Raw genomic sequence first — 22,575 nt, forward strand, 5'->3', positions numbered from 1 at the left:
TTCTCCAGTTTCTGGGCTGCCTCATTTCTACCACCTGGAAGGCCTTCACATACCAGGTTGGGAACCATTGACTTAGAAAAACAATTGGAAATTCCTCAGAATACCTAATTTCATTGAAGTTGAGAATGAAATAAAAACCTGTTCACACTTCACAATTCTTTATTCTTCTTTTATGCCTTTCACACAACATGGGAGATTTACTTTTACACTGTTTTAAAGAAATATCTTTTAAATGTCCACCTCCATTGTCAATACACTGATTCAGACGATTTCGGAAGCTTTGGTCTACTCTCTCCAGCATGTTGAGCGGTATATTGGCTACTTCAGTTCGGATGGCGTTCTGTAGGTCTTCCAGGATCTGTGGACGGTCGTTATAAACCAGGGATTTGAGATATCCCCACAGGAAATAATCACAGGGGCCTAAATCAGGTGAGCACGCAGGCCAGTTTAAGTCCTCTCAGGGAAATCAGTCAGTCGGGAAAAGCTTCTCTCAGGAATCCCATTGAAATGCGTGCAGTTTGGGCACACCGATTTAGCCCCCTGTGATTATTTCCTGTGGGGGATATCTCAAATCCCTGGTTTATAACGACCGTCCACAGATCCTGGAAGACCTACAGAACGCCATCTGAACTTAAATAGCCAATATACCGCTCAACATGCTGGAGAGAGTAGACCAAAGCTTCCAAAATCGTCTGAATCAGTGTATTGACAATGGAGGTGGACATTTAAAAGATATTTCTTTAAAACAGTGTAAAAGTAAATATCCCATGTTGTGTGAAAGGCATAAAAGAAGAATAAAGAATTGTGAAGTGTGAACAGGTTTTTATTTCATTCTCAAATTGGGAAGTATCCACACCCCACCCTGTACATGATGCGAAGTTTCCATTTAAATTTTCAGTAAATAACAGAGCAAGGAACCTATTTAATGCAGAATAGGTGGACAATCAAGTGTTTAAAAAAGAAAAGAGAGAACCTGTTAGATGGTGTCAAGTTGATGGATGAGAAATTAAGTCTTTAAAACAATAAATATCACAGAATTTGCTCTGCCTCAATCAGAAATTTAGGAAAGAAAAGAAGCCAAGTATAGTGTGACTTCCCTGCATGAAATTCAATTCCTAAAAGATGTGGCTTAGGTGTTTAAGGTGCAGAGTGATATCATCAGACCAATGAGTTTAAATGACATAATTGTAATTCATGACAAATAGAGTGGATGACGAAACAGAACCCATTATACTCTTATAATAACAAAATCCTATGCTAATTTACTATACACTACAAATTAACATTATAGGTGAAGAATTTCTTGCTTTTGTACTTAACAGTATTTATTTCCCAGCACATAATGAATACAAAACAAATTATAATTCATGCCTACATCTTTAAAAAATGATGACAGTTTTCTTGGTACCATTGTATGTAAAAGAAAGACAATTATAATTTTCTTACAACACTGACCTGAAGAGAGAGAGAGAGAGAGAGAGAGAGAGAGAGAGAGAGAGAGAGAGAGAGAAGAGAAGAGAAGAGAAGAGAAGAGAAGAGAGAGAGAGAGAGAGAGAGAGAGAGAGAGAGAGAGAGAGAGAGAGAGAGAGAGAGAGAGAGAGAGAGAGAGAGAGAGAGAGAGAGAGAGAGAACCTTGATTTCAGAAATCACTCACAGCACTGAGACATCGTTCAGTGAAGAAGAAATGTTTTTGGGTAAAAATGATGAAGGAGCTTTGCTATTATTATCTGAAGATTTTCGTTTTGCAGCAAAATATTCCAAGACTGATGGAGTACTGTTTTCTTCTTCTTCTTCATCAGTATCTTTCCTGTGGATGAATTATAAAATGCAATAACCTCAATTAGCCATAAATAATAATAAAAAAAGTGATGTTCATCACCTCAAACCCAACTTGATTGAGAGAGAGAGAGAGAGAGAGAGAGAGAGAGAGAGAGAGAGAGAGAGAGAGAGATTTTTAATAACATGAAATAGTTCATGTGAAAAGAATGATGAACATACCATTTCACAGGAATGCATTTTTCATCCATTATCTTCTCAGCAGTTGACCAAGAAAATCTTACTAGTCCAGGGAAACCAAAGACTGGATCCAAGGAATTTTGTAGGAAGTTCTTGGTAACAGGATCTGTGAGAGAGAAACATAACAATGCTTTGGCCTCATCCCCGAACAATTTTTGCAATTTCTAAAATTAACTCTTCAACTTATCTGTCAAACTGTTCTCTCTAGGCTCCTCCAATCTCTATCTTAATCTGTCCTACATCTCCAGGAAGTTAAGTGTTTCTAGCATCAGCTTTAAGAAGGATGACTTGCAACAATGCTATTCTGATTTTTTCTGAATAATTCTTGCTCTGTGCCAGAATTATACTATACAATGGTTGCATTTTCTCAGTCCATCAAACTTATAGATCTACATCTCAATCTGATCTCCTGCTGTCCAAGACAGACAACTTGAAAACAATTTAACCTATCTCCAGGAAGTCATATCCTTTATATTTTTGTCTCAAATCATACCAGACCTGTCTTTCCACTTGCCAAAAACTCACTTTCACTGTAAATATAAAAATCTTTAACTTTATCACCAAAACAAAGAAAATCTTCAACAGCAGCTCTTATAAATCTTCCTCATATACCACCACTCACATTTTCTCTTTCTAAGACTTAATTCTCCATTCAGATTTTTGTTGGCCATTAAACTGGATGGTTTTCTTTATCTCCTCCTTAAGTATATTATGCCTGTTATTGAAACTCTTGTAATGATGTTTACTATAGATGTCTAGCTTTGAACCTCAAAAGGCTTATGCTCCTGACTGAGTCCCTCTTATTATTCTCGGAAACTATACTCTGTGTTCATTCCTTCAAAAATTTTCTATAGTTAGACAAATCTGTTACTAAGCATGCCAATTATTTTTCTTCATCTTAGCTGCCAACTTTTTATAGGGACAGATTCATAAGCTCATACATCCTCACTAAACAAAGTGTAATCTCAAACTTCTTATCTTGCCAACTTCTTGCCTTTAACAGAATGTCTGCTATCCTTTACTCACTGTTGATAGGTTACATGTAATATGTTCTTCAATTACAAACTTGCTAACTACAGGCTTCCCCCATCCTGTAGCCTAACTGCACAAGACTATATTTGTTCTCTTTTATCAATAAAAAGAATTAATTTTTCCTTCTTCCTGACTTGAACAGTTTGAAGAGACAAGTATCAAAACCACTGTAACTAAAATTACGTCATTTATCTTGACTCTTTCTTTATGTTTGGCAATGTCTTAGTGTAGAGGATATGAAGATATATGTGAGACTGATGTAGTACATAGTAAACTAACCTCCAGGATAGCCACTGCCCCAGTTCCTTGCTTCAGTACCTTCCGGAAATTCCCATTCAACTAAGGCTTTGTCACGGGCAACCTGTGGAAGTGTGATGTCAAGTAAATGCATTATTAACATATGCTGAGAAATTATGGTAAACAAGAAATGGCTGATAAGGAGTGTGCATCATAATAGTAAAGGAAACAAACCTTTATGTTCACATAACAGAATATGAATGAGCAGATCACAAGACTGAAAAGCAAACAGAATATCAACAGGTAGGGTTTATGAAGCATGAAGCATGGAGGCTGTGCTGATCAAAAACCTGAATTAAAGATGTGTAGAAAAATAGCAAGGAAATGAGAAAAAACTGCAAAAACAATATAACCAATGAGCTAACAAGTTTTGAAGTTTTTATCATAAGAATATTTTGACCTTTTTAAAATTAAAGTCAAATATTAAGTAATTTTTGTAAGAGATTTTTGGAGCTATGAAAGAACCATACACCAACTTGTCATCATGATTATTTATATATGTAGTTACTTCTTATTTCATGACACAATCTCTAGTGCTTACATTGTCACTTCTATAACTCATTATCACTTATTTATGCTAATCTTAGCAATTTTCAAGTCTCATTCAGCTCCAAGGAGTCTCATTTCTTGAGTTCACGTTAATAACACTGGCATACAGGATATGGAGTTATGATTAGTTTATCCAATAGCATATCACCCACACCAACCTTTGCACATATACTTGCTCCTGAGACACAAGGATACAAGGCATCTGCCTTCTTGGCAACAGTCACCTTGATGGTAGGAAAGATCTCTTGCAGCTTGGCCTAAAAATTAAATAGAACAGTATTATATCACATTTTGAAGCTTCAAAACATATTAGCATCAGCATCTTTTGCACATACATCTCCCATCATGTGTTTATAGTAAAGTCATTGCAAATGAGATCTAACAGCTAAAGCATCCTCATCACAGAATAAAGAAATTATTATATATATATATATATATATATATATATATATATATATATATATATATATATATATATATATATATATATATATATATATATACAGCATTAGACAAAATTACATGGGTACGTGGTCGCTTATTCGTGGCGAAAAAAGAATGGTGTTTATGAGGATGAAGTAAAGTTAGACAAAATTTTTACCATTCTACAATGTCACAATCTTTCCAAGGCCAAATACAAACCCAAACTGCCTCTGGCAGTAATAGAGTGAAATTGTCTGTGCTGTCTTACTCCATGACAGGCCTCTGGATTTACATGACTTGGGTAGTTAGTAGTGCTTTATTTGCCACACTATGTCAAAGGATTTAGTGAAACAATTGCTCAGACAATTGGTCTAAAGAAAGGAGGCCATACAATTACTGAAATATGCAATTTGACTGGTGTTGGGAGAACGAATGTGAACAAGTACTTATGCAAATTTCATGAAGGAGGAAGTGATCAAATACCACTGAAGAAACCTCGCTCTGGCAGACCACACAAGATCTCAAATCGTGGTACAAACATGCTTGCTGTATTTAGTTGTAGGTACTGATTCTATTGTTCATTTCAGTATGTTTGTAACATAATTTGAGATCTCACATGGTCTGCAAGGTTTCTTCTGTGATATTTGATCATTTCCTCCTTCACAAATATGCATATGTACTTGTTCACACACATTCACCCCATGCCAGTCAAACTGCAAATTTCGGTAATCATATGGCCTCCTTTCTGTAGACCAATTATTTGACCAATTGTCTCATTAAATCCTTAGATTTTGACATAGTGTGGCAAATAAAGCACTAGTCATGTAATTCCACAAGCCTGTCACGGAGCAAGACAGCACAGACAACCTCACACTACTACTGCCAAAGGCAACCTGAGAGTTTGGTTTGTGTTTGACCTTAAGCGGTAAACATTCTGTGATATCGTAGAATGGTTGCAAATTTTTGTCTAATTTTACTTCACCCTCATAAACACCATTCTTTTTTTGCCATGAATACATGACCATGTACCCACATGGTTGCATATTTTTGTCTAGTACTGCATATGTCTGCTTTAGAAAAGTCCAACTTGGTATACATACTGTTTGGAGTGAAAAATATAAAAATGCTTGATATAAGACCTTTATTTGGAATATGACTCGTGTGCCAGAAATTTTTATAAAAATGGTTCAAAATCAACCTGTGTCTTATATATGAATTTGAGACCTTCTGCAGATTGAATTTTCAGATTTCCTTCACTGGTTTACCTGATGATTTACACCACCATATTATAGGGAAGGATGCTACATCATATTTTTCATAATATAAAGTAAGGAAGTTAGTTAAAATGAAAACACAACTTTGTTCAGTGACATGACAAGTGTGTTGTTGACTTCTTGGCAGCAGAAATATTTCTTAATTCATGTGAATTAATACTGAAATCCTTCCTCTTCAACTCATTTTAAATAAAAAGATATCATTCTTGAAAGAAAAGTTGGTCACATGATATGTTAGTTTTAAATTATGAACATGACATGTGTAGAAGGTATGGCTTCACACACTAGGGCATACATAACTCAAAATGCTTTGGACTTCAGCACTGCTCCTAGATTTATGTTTATTACATTCTTAAAAACATACTAGCCTAATTCAGCTACAGAATTAATTTTTCAAAGGTCAATACTCTTCATGCATACCAAAGACTGAATATTGCACCATACCAATAAAGAAAATGCAAGAATGCATTTGGTACCTCAAAATCTGAAAACAGAAACATAGACTGAGCAGACCAGCTTATTGGTCCAGCAGCATATAGTCCATCCATTCCTAACTCCCTACTTTTTAAGTTTATTACTGATTGGATAGTGAATCCTGAACTTCATGGTTCAACCACTAAATATATAAGCTGGATTCTCCTATAAATAAATTCTACTTCTCTTCCTCTAACTTTCTTACATTGTGCAATACACACATACACAGCAAGGTTTTGAAAGGAATTTTGACTCTAGTTGCAATGAATGTATTTCTAGGCAAATTGTGTTAATCCATGTGGTTTGGTTTTTAGTTTTCTTATCACCTCATCACAATTTTTTTTCCTTTTCTACAATAAACAAAATATTGATGCTCTTACTTCATATTTCTCTGGAGGACCAACAGTATCAACATAAACCTCAGAGACCTTGCACTCCAGCTGATATGGCTCGCTTGATAAGACCAATGGCAGAATTGTGCGAGATTTCATTCAGTGATACCTTGGGCCTGCAAATCAAATGAAAACAATTGAAATTATGCAAAAGGGTGACTGATATGAGCAATTCAAGAAATTAACTTTAATATCATCTAGAAAAATATAATGTGAAATCCTTGTTATATGCAAAACAAAATAAGGGAAAAAAAAACTTCAATATATAGTTATTGCATGAAATTTGGCTTTAGAGAAATAGTTTTGGGTTACTTAGATCAAGGTGGAAATAATCACACAACAATATCAATATGCAGATGAACTTGCAGGAAACATATCCATCAGCTGACTTGCAGCAAATACAGAACAGCAGAGGACAACAGCCTTCTTGGTATCTACCAAGTAATCAATACATGTTTTTTTTTTTTTTTTTTTTTTTTTTTTTTAAGAATGACCTGAACCACTGAGAGAAGGATGGAAAGAAATATACATATCACTGCAAGCTTACCAATTAAGTTCTGTGAGCATATGTGACTTCTTAAGCTAAGCACAGATTACCATTGCCAAATATTCATGAATCCATGATCTTTTTTGTTTTCATTATATCTAAAATTTGTCAATTATTGTTTTGTTATATTTTATACTTACCAAAAGGCATTAATAATCATAAAATTCAAACCTATTGTGAAGAAATTGTAAAGAAAATGTATCACTGAATATAAGGCTGACATTGCCATCAACTGCATGAACCAGGTAGCACTACTGGTGACACCGACATCCACCATGTTGGCCCACACTACCTCTTCACACTTTATTTTTGTCAAATTTTAATAATAATAATAATAATAATAACTTAGTACCAGTAAAGCAATAATGAAGCCCAAGACTATGAAGAGATACAAGTGTGCACCAATGTGCTAGAAGTACAGCTGTAGTGCTGCCCTGACCTGATGGAAATCCATCTAATCTTTGTCAATTTTTCATGTTTTTATTATAGGCTTCAATTTTACCATTTTTATTGCCTTATAGCACATATGATATATGATATAAGATTTCAATTACAACCCTATAAAAATTAATGAATTGTTAATACATGTGGCAGTAGCCAATCAATGCTCATATCACAAATTCTCATACTCTCAAAGCTTGCTTCGTTTTGGTTCCCATGAAGAGACTGCAATTATGGAAGATGAAATGCTCAAACTTTAGATAATTTAATTCAATATCAAGCTAGAAGGTAAAATACAGAATAAGTTAAAAGAAAAAAGATACAAGTTAAAGGGACGCGTAAATTACTGGATAGGATTATTTCAAAATAAAGATTACAAACATAATTAAAAAACAAACAAATGTATGTAAAGCAAACTATGCATCAGACTGATAACCCAAGGAAAGGGGGTCAGCTGATTTAAGATCTTACTCCTTGTGTCACCATAGGAACAAAAAATACAGAAAAAGGTTCTTCAGTCCCTTTAGTCTATTCATCTCTCATGTTAGGTGTGTAGTTCACAAACCTTTTATACATATTAGAGGAGATATACACAGGTGAGATGATTTCCAGTGACCAGCCTATAAAATCGTTGTTGTTATGGATGATATCAAATATCTTCTCTCTGTCCTCCTCTTTTAGTGTCTTTGAGTCCTCCACACCAGTTGACTTGAGATCTTCATGCCTTGTCACAGGGCAAAAGCAGATGCCATAAACCATTGGACCTTTAAAAGAGCACAAGTAGAGTCAACATCATATGGGATTAGAACTCATGTTAATGTGAGTGTCACATTGCACAAACTGAGAACTCGTTCTGTTTCAGTCTGAAAAAAAAATTTTGCTAAAAGCAAATGACTACATAACCTCTCATGTTTTTGACAGCAAAGAATAATGGATTGATTGTTTGAAACATTTGACACAGTTGAGTTATCTTTTGTGACCACTCCTTGCTTTGGCTAACAAAACAGCTGGATTTGTTGTAGACAAGATGTTCTACTGAGGTGAACTGCAATGCCTGAAAAACATACAGGCCACAATTACAGAGTACTTGTGTTATAATTTCTCTAGAATGATGAAACAAACAAAATAAAATAAGCCATATAGCATAGACCGGTGAATACAGGTAATTTTTTACATCTTTTATTATAAATCTACACAAAACAGCCAAATCAATTGAAAATTTGTGTGAAGGTACCTTACTATGTGATACATATTCCATGAAAGAAAATAATAACTTTGATTATCATTATAGAAGTTAATTAACATAAATAAGCGGCCTACTCTATGTCGAAGTCCTGGGATGAATTGGGCCACTAAAGTTTTAATGTTTTTTCAGTATCTTTTATGTATTTATCTTTTTCTTTTCTCTCTCTCTCTCTCTCTCTCTCTCTCTCTCTCTCTCTCTCTCTCTCTCTCTCTAGATTCTTTATAGTTCTTATAGGCCACATCCACACCTCAAATTTGATAAGGTGTTGTGCCCACAAGCTTTATGAGTCCACAAAACACATATTTCACATCATCCGTTTTCATCCTGTCATATATGTCATATGTGTTATTTTCAAGAACTCTGCCACACATAATCTTTTTAAAGGCCATTTTTTTTACATTTGGGAGACTGAAACATTCATCCAAACCTTGCCCACTAAATCTACGAATTACCCTTTGGTAATTTTCCGAGCATATTTTGCTGCTTGCCATTTGGCAATAGTGGCATCCCACCTGGTCTTCAAAGGCTTAAAATAGCAAACATCAAGAGGTGAGGTTGCAGTTCATCAGTGGTGTGAGGAGGAAGTTTAATGATGGTTATAATTGGAGGAAAAAAAAAAAAAAAATTGGGAAGCTTTAATGTAGCAAAACCTAATGAAAGTGTGGTGGCCCGATACACCCCAGTATACGAAATACACCGGGGTGAATCGAGCCACTCATTGAAGTGCCTATAGCACTTAAAACTAAAACAAATTTTTTATTTCTGATTAAAGCATGCAAAAGAACAGAGAATTATCTATATGACCTGCAATTTTTTTATAAATTCAACAAAATTTAGTGTACTTTCAGGAGAAATTGAATAAGTTTTTTTTTTTTGGATACAAAAATTTTGCAACTTTGAAAAACACACTTTTTTGGGGGGACGCCCCAGGAACCATAAGTTTTCAGTCAGGACCAATAACTTTTTTAAGGTTGTTTAAATACACATACTGAAGTGGGCTTTCAAGCTCAGTATTCATTTTTTTCAATTTTCAAATTTTTCATAAATTTTTGAGGAGTGGCCCAATTCACCCCAGCTGGCAGGGGGGACCAGTCTATGCTAACTATTGCAGTGAAGAGACAGAGTCTGTTGATGAAGAAACAGAGCAGAAGGACACAAGGATGTGTCTCACTGCAAAAATTTTTGCTTTTAAGTTATTTTGTTATAAGTTGAGGAAATGCCTTTAACTATCACTTAACACTATGTAAGATATCTTAGTCAACTATTTGCCATTTGTCATTAGGGTTAGACAATCTGGAGAGGAAATCATTAAGGTTGATGTAAGTGAATTAAGTTTCATAGACAAACCAGAAAAAAATGAGTTTTAAGCAATCCTCCCCCTCAACCAGCACATCCACCTACTGGACCCACCATAAGGTAAATTCACCTTACCTTACATTTTGTAACATAAACTTAATCCCCTCTTGACCTGCCATCATGGAAATTACCTAACCTAACCTCCAAACTGCGCCAGCTGAGAAGTAAGTGACGGCATGTCAATATTATGGTAGTGCTGTTAAAGATGACAAGTGTATCTCTGGCTAAGATCTGACGACAGCTGGCATCTCCAAACTGCGCCAGCTGAGAAGTAAGTGACGGCATGTCAATACTAACCTAACCAGTCATTTTGTAACTTCCTAGGCAATGGGGACTCTTTATTAATTTCTGCCATGATAAAATGGAGCTAGTGAGTTAATGATGTTCCAGACAATGAGATGTACGTATACCTTACAGAGTATCAACTGAAACCGTAATAAAACCCAAATATGTAAACACAGAATAATTAATGCACATATCAATAAACTATACACTATTACTTAGGAATTTACAAGAAAATATTGGTTTACTTATAAGCTCAGATAGCTATGTTTCAATATATATACAGACACACACACACACACACACACACACACACACACACACACATATATATATATATATATATATATATATATATATATATATATATATATATAATATGTAGGTTATGCCAGTTATATATAAGTGAAAATATCGACAAGGTGTCCTTCCCTGCTGAACTCACCCAACACAGGCCCTCTGCCTGCCTCATCCACGCCCAGCACACACGGCTCCTCCTTGCACACACTGGGGATAGCAGAGTCGAAGAAAGCATTCTTCCAATTGTTCTTTGTATAATTCGTTAAATCCATGTCTGAAATGAAGTCTTGCGGCCGAGTGAAAGGATTCAAGGGTGTTTAGTATATCCTATCAGCACAGCTTCACTCTTCATTGAACTTTTTGAAAGTAAAGTGTGATGGTGTTATAAACTTATCACTGTTCACGGTATAGGGAGGTGTTTAGTCCTCTACTGTCTCCAAGAAGACATGTGATAAGGGTTATGACTGTAGATGGGCGGTCCTGCAGGGTGCTCACAAAATCGCGCGCGTTTTCGTGTCTCAGTCTCAACAGAAAACAAATAGTGGTCCCGTGGATAATATGAAGGTAGTGTGCACTTCATGCAAAACATGATATTATTCTAAATAGTAATTATGTTTGAAAGTACGGTAAATTATGGAGAAAGGCACCAGAGTCTAACATTAAGTAATAAGGAATGCATCATTGTACTTTGATTCCTAAGTAGAACACGAAATGAGCATTCGTGGTTCTCTTTGCATGTTTCTTTTGTTGTCGTTGTTGCTGTTGTTATTGTTGTTTTTATTATGTTATTTGCAGTGTGAAGAGGAGGAGGAGGCGTTGGTAAAACTATGGTGAAAGACAGTATTTACTTTAGTGTCCCCTTTCTATGCTTGGTTTTCTGTCATATTTACTAGACATCAGAAAAGGATCATATGTATGTAGTCAGAGTGCCTCATCAATTTTGTGATAAGCAATAATTAATAACATTTTAAGTAGTATATGGAGTATTTTTAAACATTTGCAAGATTTGCGTTGGGGTGTGTAGGTTTGATAAATGTGACGTGCGTAAGTTTCTTAATTTTGGAGTTTCTTTCAGTTAAGTTTAATTGTGTGTGTAATTACCTAGTTGTATTGTATAGGGTTCACAGTGTTCTGTCTCCATGTCTCCATTTATCTAAATTTTCCTTAAAGTTATGCACATTATGTGCTGTATAACAACTTCATTATTCAATGCATTCCGCTTTACCATTCTATGTGGAAAACTATTTCCAAAATCCTTCACACACTGCCTCATCCTGATCTTCTTGTCCTTCCATCTTCTGTTAACAACACTAGGTCTTCCTTGGTTATCTTTTCAATGCCATTGACTATCTTGTACATTGTCATTAGGTCTACTCGTTCTCTTCTATCTTGTAAGCTTGGTAGTCCTTCAGCCGTTGTTTATATACGAGGTCCTTTAGTTCCGGCACCATCTTTGTAGCAATCTTCTGCAATCTTCTGTTTCCGTTCTAATCTTCTGATATATGTTTTTTTTTTTTTTTTTTTTTTTTAGAGCTCGGAGACTATACCACATATACATAATCCAGCTTTGGACGTATCATGCTTGTGATTATTTTCATCATATCTTTGTCCATGAATTGAAATGCCACTCTTATATTACTTAATCTAACCAACCTAATCACTTCCTCCACCTTCTGGTCCAACTCCCATGGTACTGTACATTAACGAGAGTTATTGTACCATGCCAACTACTGTGTGCTGTCCTGGACCTATTTCCTAATAGTTTTGTCCAATTCTCTCTCTTCTCGCTCTCACGAACTTGTTTAGATTTTTTTTCCTTCATCCCAATAATTAAGATACATTTCCTCTTATCCACCGTATCCATCACTAGATCATCTTTCTCCTTAATTACTTGTATAACAGTGTCCTTTGTGTTTTCCTATTAGTGTCGTATGTTTAGCTCCACTATCAGAATGCTAGAATCATTAAAACAGTCTTTGAAGGCATCATAACTTTTGCTACAGCTACCATACTTCTATTCAAGCTATCAATCTTTTACTATATTATTAAAACCACACTAAAAATCTCCAACTGTATGCTTGAGCATCTAACTTCCACTTCATTCATTAAAACACACTGAAAATCTCTTTTACTAGATCTATGAAACTCCCACTATTAATATTAAAATGACACTGAAAATCTCATTAGCCTTCACTATACCTATTAGACTTTCAACACCATCTTGAAAGCAGTCTTGAAACTTTCCTTAGTTTCTACAGAGATTGATAAGTGAGACAAGGTGCCAAATTCTTTGATAACATTGATTGCCCTTTATTCCACCTTGAAAACCCTAACCTCTTATTTCAGATTATTTTTGCACATGGCACTTGTATGTGTAAATCTTTTTTCATGGCACTTGTATGTGTAAATCATTTTTATCTCAACCTCATTGCATTATCTGCACTGGCCATACACTAGGGAACACATACCATACCCATCCTGCATGTAGATCAGTTATGACCTCACCCTTGGCCACCATGTCTGCCTTCCCCTGCTGCACTTCTGTTATTCCTAGCTCAGTTGACCTCCCCTGTCATGCCCTATCACTCATGCATTCACCTCGACTCAGTAATCATTTCTTCACATACAGTCCAGCTCAACATGAGGTATTGGTACCCTCATGGGTACATGAGAATTTTTTATTTAAGTTATAGGTTTCTCAGAACACTTTTTGAATAACTGCAAACCTGTTTGTGGGAAGTGGCCAGCATTACACTACATTCTATACATACATACATCATTCCTACCAAAGTATTTCCTACTAAAGTATTCTTCTTCCATTCTGATTAATCACCATTTCTTATCTAAAGGTACCTTGAGTGAGTTCACTTTCCCATCCCTGAAGTGGCATTCTTTTCCTCCAAATTCAGATTAGAAATAGAAGAATAAACTCTCCCCTTTCTGCATTTTCTGTGTGTTGCTCATAAATGTTAATAATTACATCAATTAATTACTGTTATTACTTTTTATTGAGAATCATACTATAATTAGCAATATAAAACATGTACGGACCTTTCATTATTTCATTATTCTATGTACAAGTATTTACAAAATATAATTTTCGAGTATTTTCTTATTTCAATTATATATATATTAATTAGCCTATCAATAAATGTTTTATACATGATACATACATTGTAGCTTTCTTAAGGCTATAAAGCTCATTTATACATATTCTGAAAAATTTAAGGAATTATAGAAATTATATAAAAAAAGTTTCATATGAGTAAAGGGACGGATGCATCCAACATGAAAAGACAAGTCTTTCATATCAACCCTGATGCAGAGAGATCTGGCTGTGTTGCGCAATTGCTCTTCACATGGTGTGATCAAAGACAATCAGTCTTCCTTCACCCTGAAAGCCTACAAGCTGAGATGCGAGGGAATTGATGTGATGCGATTGAAAGCATGGGGGTGTGCAAGTTATGAGGGATTGTATTGTCTCGGCTGTCCTGCTTGACAGGGGTTGGTGATACAGTATAGATTCTGGATGGGCAGTTACAGTGCAATGACACTCTGTCAGGAGGAGAGAATTTCTTAATTGTGGTGTCCCCTGCTATAGTGAGGTAAGCAACACCCAATTGTGGTGTCCCCTGCTATAGTGAGGTAAGCAACACCCAAGTATGGTCACTTATCTCATTATAGTACCGTGCTGTAGTGAGGTAAGTGCACATGCTTCTGAGTAAGGAATGGGACTTTCAAATACATACTGTTTTCTCAATTGTCAATCCGTGTCGCTTACCTCACTATATAGCTGAGGGTGCCACGATTGTTCATAAAATTTCAATGCAATCCTTCTTTTGACAGGCTGACAAAAAAGTTGTATTTGACTGACTTATGTAATACTGGGTTATTAGAATTTTTTTTCAGTTTATATAAAAAAAAAATATGCAAAACACTGATTTTACTACTCTTGTTTTTCTACCTTTTGTCATGTTTTTCATCATATATTATACACCATGTTACAGGTTAAACAACATTTCATAGGTATATGTTGACTCATGAGAGAGAGATCTTCCTATCTCTGGTTCATCAAACTTAAAAACAAAAATGTGTTTGATAAAGGCTTAGTACATCAATCTTAAAAATATGTACGAAATATACTATCCTTGCAGTAGCAGAAACTAGTACTTTGTGCATTTACTGAAATTTCTTTTTAAGGTGAAACATAATCATCAAATCAACTTAATGCAAGAGACAAATACTACAATAATTGACATGGTAGACCTTAATGCCAGCTTTGTAATAGCTGTATGTACTACAAAAATTTTCAAAAATTTTGCTGTGCATGTAGCTTAAAAATACAAGATACCTAATCACTTCCACTTGACATTATGAAAATAATCAAGTTCATTATGTACACTAATCAAGACTTTTGAAATAGAATTTTTACATTTACATGGATAAAATATTTAAGGTTTTTTCCTTATCAGAATGAAACAAAGTAATATATCTACTTGTACACTTTGAAAATTATTTTCTATGAGATTGTTCCTTTTTTTCTCAGTTATAAGACTATTGCACGAGTCATAATGCAACTGTTTATTGCTAGCTCCTTCATTCATTCAAACACCAAGTCTATGTGTATACATATATGAAAATTCAATATGAAAACTATTTACAGACTACAAATAACTGTGCAGAACTAATTTACATTCAAGCCTTAATTGAGTAAAAGGACTGATCACTTGCAAAGTAGGCTTGGATTCCTTGTGACATCAGTGCTCATTCATTACTTTGATCCTTCCACATGTCTCTAGCACCATCAGGGAAGACGAAGGAAATGCAGTGAAGTCTGCATTAGCACATAAGTGCATTCTTCAACCACTGGAAAATATAAAAGTTATAAAATACACAATATAAACTTTAGAGAACATTACAATACATGCTGAAGATGATAGGCTTACAAATTTTATTGTTTATATCCATTTATTGTAGGGATCTCAAACAGAAGTGGAAATCTGTTAAATGTTCTGTAGATATAGCATTTTGTCATTATTCAACTTATTCTGTTGCCATTATAACTGTGGTGGGCTAAGCACTATTTATGCTTTACAGTTGCTCTGTTCAGAAATGTTGCATGAAGCTGGCAACATTACAGCACACAGTAGAGGTTGTTATTTGTCATGATGTTCTGGTGTGTATAGGAAGCAATTCTGGCATTGTGTTCAGTGGCTTAGCAAAGTGGGAGCTGGAGGGAGCAAAAGGGAAATCTACCCAGGGCAGCAGTGACAATTTTGGTCCTCATAGTTGTCAGCCCTACATTATTAGGCCTGTGTGTGCTATTAATAATCAGGTAAAGCTACACAGGTGTATATGTATATATATATATATATGTATGTATATATATATATATATATATATATATATATATATATATATATATATATATATATATATATATATATATATATATATATATATATATATATATATCTATATCTATATAAGTGCCAAGAATCTATCAAGAATCTATCTAATCATATTTGTCAAATTTATATGTAATTGTGCTCAACATTGTAGCTAATTACAATGACCAAAGTAACTCACCTCACCCAGTGTAAATTTCACTGATCCATTCTGAAGAGGGTCTCGTTTTTCAAAAATGTCTGAAAAACACAATATATTACTGAGATCCATGTTGCTTTAACTTTACTTTGTATTTACCATTCCATCTCTAACTTCACTACTTGCATTTGAGCCATTTTTTGCTTACCTCTTGCTGTCATGGCTAGCCCTCAGATCAATATCTCAGTGTTTCAAAACATGAAATATATAGCCAGCAAAGTTTAATTTTAACTTTCCTTTACAGGTGGTGCACATTATTCTTCTTGGGTGAATTCTGTTAAGAGCATTTGAGGCACAAAAGAACATCATTCTAGCAACTTACTGAAGGCAACAGAGAGGTGGAGGATGGCGCTCACATAGTCCCCGAACCTGAGGGTGCCATCCTTCCTCATGTAACGCAGGACTAGAGTGGAGACAACCTCTGTACTTAACTGGAATCCTGCAAACCAACCACAATAATAGAACATCAGGTATGTATTTATATATTAATATGAATGTCCTCTACTCAGAGGACAAAAAAAAAAAAAAGGTAATTAGGAGGGAGGAGGAGGAGGAGGAGGAGGGAGGAGGAGGAGGAGGAGGAGGAGGAGGAGGAGGAGGAGGAGGAGGAGGAGGAGGAGGAGGAGGAGGAGGAGGAGGGAGGGAGGGAGGGAGGGAGGGAGGGAGGGAGGAGGAGGAGGAGGAGGAGGAGGAGGAGGAGGAGGAGGAGGAGGAGGAGGAGGAGGAGGAGGAGGAGGAGGAGGGAGGAGGAGGAGGAGGGAGGAGGAGGAGGGAGGGAGGAGGAGGAGGAGGAGGAGGAGGGAGGGAGGGAGGAGGAGGAGGGGAGGAGGAGGAGGAGGAGGAGGAGGGAGGAGGAGCAGGAGAAGGGAGGGAGGAGGAGGAGGAGGAGGAGGGAAGGAGGAGGAGGAGGAGGAGGAGGAGGAGGAGGAGGAGGAGGAGGAGGAGGAGGAGGAGGAGGAGGAGGAGGAGGAGGAGGAGGAGGAGGAGGAGGAGGAGGAGGAGGAGGAGGAGGAGAGGGAGGAGGAGGAGGAGGGAGGGAGGAGGAGGAGGAGGAGGAGGGAGGAGGAGGAGGAGGAGGAGGAGGAGGAGGAGGAGGAGGAGGAGGAGGAAGGGGAGGAGGAGGAGGAAGGAGAGGAGGAGGAGGAGGAGGGGAGGAAGGAGGAGGAGGAGGAGGAGGAAGGGGAGGAGGAGGAGGAAGGGGAGGGGAGGAGGAGGAGGAGGAGGAGGAGGAGGAGGAGGAGGAGGAGGAGGAGAGGAAGGGGAGGGAGGAGGAGGAGGAGGAGGAGGAGGAGAAGAGGTAGGAGGAGGAGAAGGAAGGGGAGGGAGGAGGAGGAGGAGGAGGAGGAGGAGGAGGAGGAGGAGGAGGAGGAGGAGGAGGAAGGGAGGAAGGAGGAGGAGGAGGAGGATGGGGAGGAGGGAGGAGGAAGGAGGAGGAGGAGGAGGAGGAGGAGGAGGAGGAGGAGGAGGAGGAGGAGGAGGAGGAGGAGGAGGAGGAGGAGGAGGAGGAGGAGGAGGGAGAGGAAGAGGGAAGGGGATGAGGAGGGGAGGAGGAGGAGGATGGGGAGAGGAGAAGGAGGAGGAGGAGGAGGAGGAGGAGGAGGAGGAGGAGAGAAGGAGGAGGAAGGGGATGAGGAGGGAGGAGGAGGAGGATGGGGAGAAGCTACATACTTGGCCGAGGAGGAGGAGCTTAGTACAAAGGAATACAAAGGAAAGCCAAACAGCAACAGACCTGTTGGTCCTTTTGAGGCTGTTTGGTAACTACTTCTAACTGGCTACAGATAAGAGAGACAGGACAGTACAGGAGAAGGCTCCTCCCACCCACCACTCCCTCCAGCTTTCGCTGGCATGGAAAATAGCTTGGAAAAGTACCATGCAGTATGGAAAAACTGACATGGAATTTTCACAGGAAAGGATGAAAGGAGATTCTATTATTCACCCTACGGTGAACTCTACATATCTATCTATAAAGTTAATATAGTATCATGTTTAATTATTCAGACAAGAAGAGAGCTTGTTGGGGTTATTCTTTAAATATTTATCAATTTTGTTTTGAATGATGCAATGGAAGTACTGTTTACTATTTCTGAAGGAAGCTTATTCCAAATGTTAACTATTCTATTAAAGAAAAAGTGCTTTGCCTCGTGGGTTTTAAAGCGTTTTGGTGTAATTTTAAATCCATTATTCCTTGTTATGGTGGAATGATCAATAGTAAAATATTTATTGACATCAAGGTTGTTGTATCCCTGAAAAATTTTGAAAACTTCGATTAGGTCTCCTCTTATCCTGCGCTTTGTTAAGCTGAATAAATTTAATGCTTCCAGTCGTTCCTCATACGGCTTGTTTCTCAATCTCGGAATCATCTTGGTCACTCTACGCTGGATCCTTTCCAGTTTTCAATGTCTTTTCTGTAATATGGTGACCAGAACTGCACACAGTATTCAAGCTGAGGACGCACCAATGAGTTATATAAAGTAAGGATAACTTTTTCTGATTTAAATTCAAAGGTTCTTCCAATGAACCCAACTAATTTATTTGCATTCTTTACTGCTTCTGTGCAGTGTTTGCTCGGCTTGAGATCTTTAGACACCACAACACCAAGATCTTTTTCATTCTCAGCACTTTCCAGAGGTACATTACTCATTACGTATTTTGCTTGTACATTGTTACTTCCAATGTGTAGGACTTTACACTTTTCTATATTGAATTTCATTTGCCATTTTTCTGCCCAGCGTGTCAGTTTATTTAAGTCACACTGTAGTTCTTGCCATTGTGACGTTGATGTAACTTTGCTCATTATTTTGGTGTCGTCCGCGAATTTGCTTATTTTACAAGTGATTCCTTCATCAATATCATTAATATAAACAATGAAAAGAACTGGTCCTAATACAGAGCCTTGAGGAACACCACTTTTCACATTGTGCCACTCTGATTCTTTTCCATTTATAACAACACGTTGCTTTCTGTCAGAGAGCCAGTCTTCCAGCCATTTCAGGGTATTTCCAGCTATGCCGTGAGCTTTTACTTTGCTGATTAGCCTCTTGTGAGGGACAGTGTCGAAAGCTTTCTGGAAATCAAGATAAATAACATCCACTGCTTTTGTCTCGTCATACGAGTTAAAAACTTCATAAAAGAAGTCTAGTAGGTTTGTTAAGCAGGATCTCTTGTTTCTGAAACCATGTTGTGAATCCTTCATGATCTTATTTTCTTCTAAAAATTTGACAATCTTATCTCTGATTATCGTTTCCATCAGCTTGCACACTACTGAAGTAAGGCTGATTGGTCTGTAATTAGCTGGGAGTGATTTATTTCCTTTCTTGAAAATGGGCGTGACATTTGCTAGCTTCCACTCCTGGGGACTTTCCTGCTTGTAAAGTTTTATTGAATATAATCGTGAGTGGTTTCACGAGCTCATTTTTCGCTTCTTTGAGAAGCCTGGGTGATATCTTGTCTGGTCCAGGCGTTTTGTTTACGTTCATGCTGTTCATGACTGTGAGGATTTCATTTTCTGTAACTATGAAGTCAGGCAGTGTTTTGCCTTGTGCCTGAGGCTCTGGCATGGGCAGACGGAGGATGATGTGGAGGAGAAGAGAGAGAGAGAGAGAGAGAGAGAGAGAGAGAGAGAGAGAGAGAGAGAGAGAGAGAGAGAGAGAGAGAGAGAGAGAGAGAGAGAGAGAGAGAGAGAGAGAGAGAGAGAGATAAATAAAAAGTGAAAAAGAAAGAAAAGAAAATGAGAGAAAAGGAAAAAAAACAAAAAAGAAAAGAAAGACAAAAGAGAGAAAAAAAGAAAAAAAAGCAAAATACTCCCCTAAAAAATAAGAAAATAAGTGAAAAGAGAGAAAAAAATGTAAATCAAACTAAAGCAACACTAACACCATAATTTCCCTCCAACACGGTTTACCTTCCTCACATTTTTTCTCCCCCTTGTATTGATTAAGGATGGACGGTCACTTTTTAATCATGCCTCGTCCTCTCGTGCGTGTTGTGCTTAGTTTGTGTGTCTTTGTCCTTCTCTCTATCAAACGTCTCTGTCTCTGGTCTTGCCCGTTCCACCTTGAGATTGCTAGTGAGGAGCGCTCGTCACTGTGTCGTGGAGCTGAGAGGAGAAGCAAGAGGAGGAGGAGGAGGAGGAGTAGGAGGAGAAGGAGGAAGTGGAGGAGAAGATGGAGGAGGAGGAGGAAGTGGAGGAGAAGATGGAGGAGGAGGAGGAGGAGGAGGAGGAGGAGGAGGATGAGGAGGTGGAGGAGGAGAAGAAGGAGGAGAAGAAGGATGAGTAAAAGTAGGAGGAGAAGAAGAAGGAGGAGGAAGAGAAGAAGGAGGAGGAGGAAGAGAGAAGGAGGAGTGGAAGAGGAGGAAGTAGAGGAAGAGGAAAAGAAGGATGAGAATGCGGAAGAGTAGGAGGAGGAGTACGAGAAAGTGGAGGAAGAGATAGAGGTGGAGGAAGAGGAGATGGAGTAGGAGAAGGGAGAAGGATACTGGGGTAAAAGGAGGGTAAGAAAATGAGTAAGAGTAGGAGAAAGAAGAGGAGGAAGGAAAGAAGAAAGAAGAGGAATTGGAAGGGTAAGAGGACGGGGTAGGGGTAAAAAAAGAAGAAAGAAGAAGAAAACGAAGAGATGAAAGAAGAGAAGAAGGAGAAGAAACATTAAAGATCTCGTGCATGGATGTTTATGAGTACTGAAGGTGAGGAAGGAGGAGGAGGAGGAGGAGGAGAAGAAGAAGAAGAAAGAGAAAGAGAAGGAATAAGAGAGCGTATGTATCCGGTACGTAAATGTAAATATAAATGTATAGTATTTCTTTATGTATTCAGTTCTGCTAACAAGAGGCGTCAGCTGTGATAAATCTAGACCAAATAAAATCTGGCGCCATTGTCCTGAATGGGTGAATTGTCTAGATCAGCGGCCAGAACAAAAATCTAGAACCCAAATGGAGTCCAAGGATACACCTGTCCTTGAAATTCACGTGGGTAATTATCAGCCAGTATTTGATCCCCACGTTGCAAAGTATGGAAGAAACTGATAGAAATTGACAGTGAAGGTAACAAGATTTTAAGTGACATTAATACCCAGCATTATAGATTTAACGTAGCGTAACTAACGTAACGTAACGTAACCTAACCTAACCTAACCTAACCTAACCCAGCCGAACCCAACCCAACACAACACAACACAACCTAACCTAACCTAATCTAAATCATTGTACATTGTCTTTATTTATTATTATTATTATTTTATTTATTTTTTTACGCCATGGCCTATAGCGACAGTAGATATACTTGATGACTAAGTATAGGAAGCGCTGTTCGGCTTCCTATACTTACTTCGGCTTAGTGGCGCAGGCAATCTTATTTATAGTGGTACCCATATTAGGACCCATATTACCACCCAAGCGTATCTTTGGTGTAACCACCTAGAACCTGGATATCATAGTGACATGTAGGTAACTTTAAACCACTGGACAAATGGCAAAGTTTCAAGGCGGTACGTGGTTGGATTCAAACCTACACGTGGACGTCTGCCCGATCCCACGCTTCCCACCTTATCCACTACGCCACCGCCCCCCTAAGGCTACACGAAGGCTAGTGAGAAAAACTTACATTTATATTAAGACTCATCTGTATAAATGGGTCCTGTCAAGAATATATCTAAATATATCTATGTAAACCCAAATTCACGTAATCTTGCCAATAAATATTTAGGTTTGAAAGAAAAAAAATGAGGGGGATAGGAGTAAAAGGAGGAGAAGGAGGAGGAGGAAGAAGAAGAAAGGAAGATAGGAAGAGGGTCAGAAAACAAGAGAGAGATGAAATACGAGTGCAAGAAAAGAAGTAGAGAGAAAACTGGCAGTTAGGAAAGAAGAAATCCAAGTTAAGAAGAGAATGCGGTGAAGGAGAAAGAGAAGGGAAGTGAAAAAGAGAAAGAGGACGACAATTAGGAAAGAAGAAACGAGGAGGAGCAGAAAGAGGAAGAGAGAAAATAATGCCCTCTATCAGATAAAAGAAGGAACTTAGATAACAGAGAAGAGACAAAGAGAAAAGGAAACAGAAAAGACTCTATGAATTATAAAGAATGGAGATAAGATGGAGGAGGAGGAGGAGGAGGAGGAGGAGGAGGGGAAGAGGAAAGGACTAATCTTAGGAAGGTATAAATTGAAGGAAAGAAAAGGCACCAGAAAAGAAGAGAGAGAGAGAGAGAGAGAGAGAGAGAGAGAGAGAGAGAGAGAGAGAGAAGAGAGAAGAGTGAAGAGTGTAAAGGAAGACGGAGATGGTTAGAATGAAGAAGTAAATTAAAGGAAAACAAAACACTTCAGGAAGGAGAGAATGAAAGGAAGAAATGTAAATGCGAG

General features: G+C 37.6%; 2 protein-coding genes across 3 annotated transcripts in view; both read right to left on the minus strand.

Annotated features, from left to right (window-relative positions):
* Positions 1–1,307: 1,307 nt before the first annotated feature.
* On the minus strand, positions 1,308–11,168 carry LOC123518308 (ribonuclease H2 subunit A-like). Its single transcript, XM_045279048.1, is given in 9 exon segments — positions 1,308–1,689; positions 1,692–1,807; positions 1,999–2,122; positions 3,328–3,409; positions 4,053–4,151; positions 6,446–6,496; positions 6,498–6,573; positions 8,011–8,209; positions 10,775–11,168. Coding segments are annotated over 9 exon segments (924 nt in total). The 5' UTR covers positions 10,902–11,168; the 3' UTR covers positions 1,308–1,639.
* Positions 11,169–13,618: 2,450 nt separating this feature from the next.
* Positions 13,619–22,575, minus strand: part of LOC123518198 (calpain-C-like) — a 76,139-nt gene continuing 67,182 nt past the window's right edge. For both annotated transcript variants that reach the window (XM_045278900.1, XM_045278899.1), the window contains exons 15-17: positions 16,559–16,675; positions 16,219–16,277; positions 13,619–15,495 (exon numbers count right to left, since the gene is read on the minus strand). In XM_045278900.1, the coding sequence (XP_045134835.1) occupies positions 15,469–15,495; positions 16,219–16,277; positions 16,559–16,675 (203 nt within the window). In that variant the 3' untranslated portion in view covers positions 13,619–15,468. The remainder of the gene's footprint in view (positions 15,496–16,218; positions 16,278–16,558; positions 16,676–22,575) is intronic.

This window comes from Portunus trituberculatus, chromosome 43, assembly GCF_017591435.1.
Source record: "Portunus trituberculatus isolate SZX2019 chromosome 43, ASM1759143v1, whole genome shotgun sequence".
NCBI classification, from domain to species: Eukaryota; Metazoa; Arthropoda; class Malacostraca; order Decapoda; family Portunidae; genus Portunus; species Portunus trituberculatus.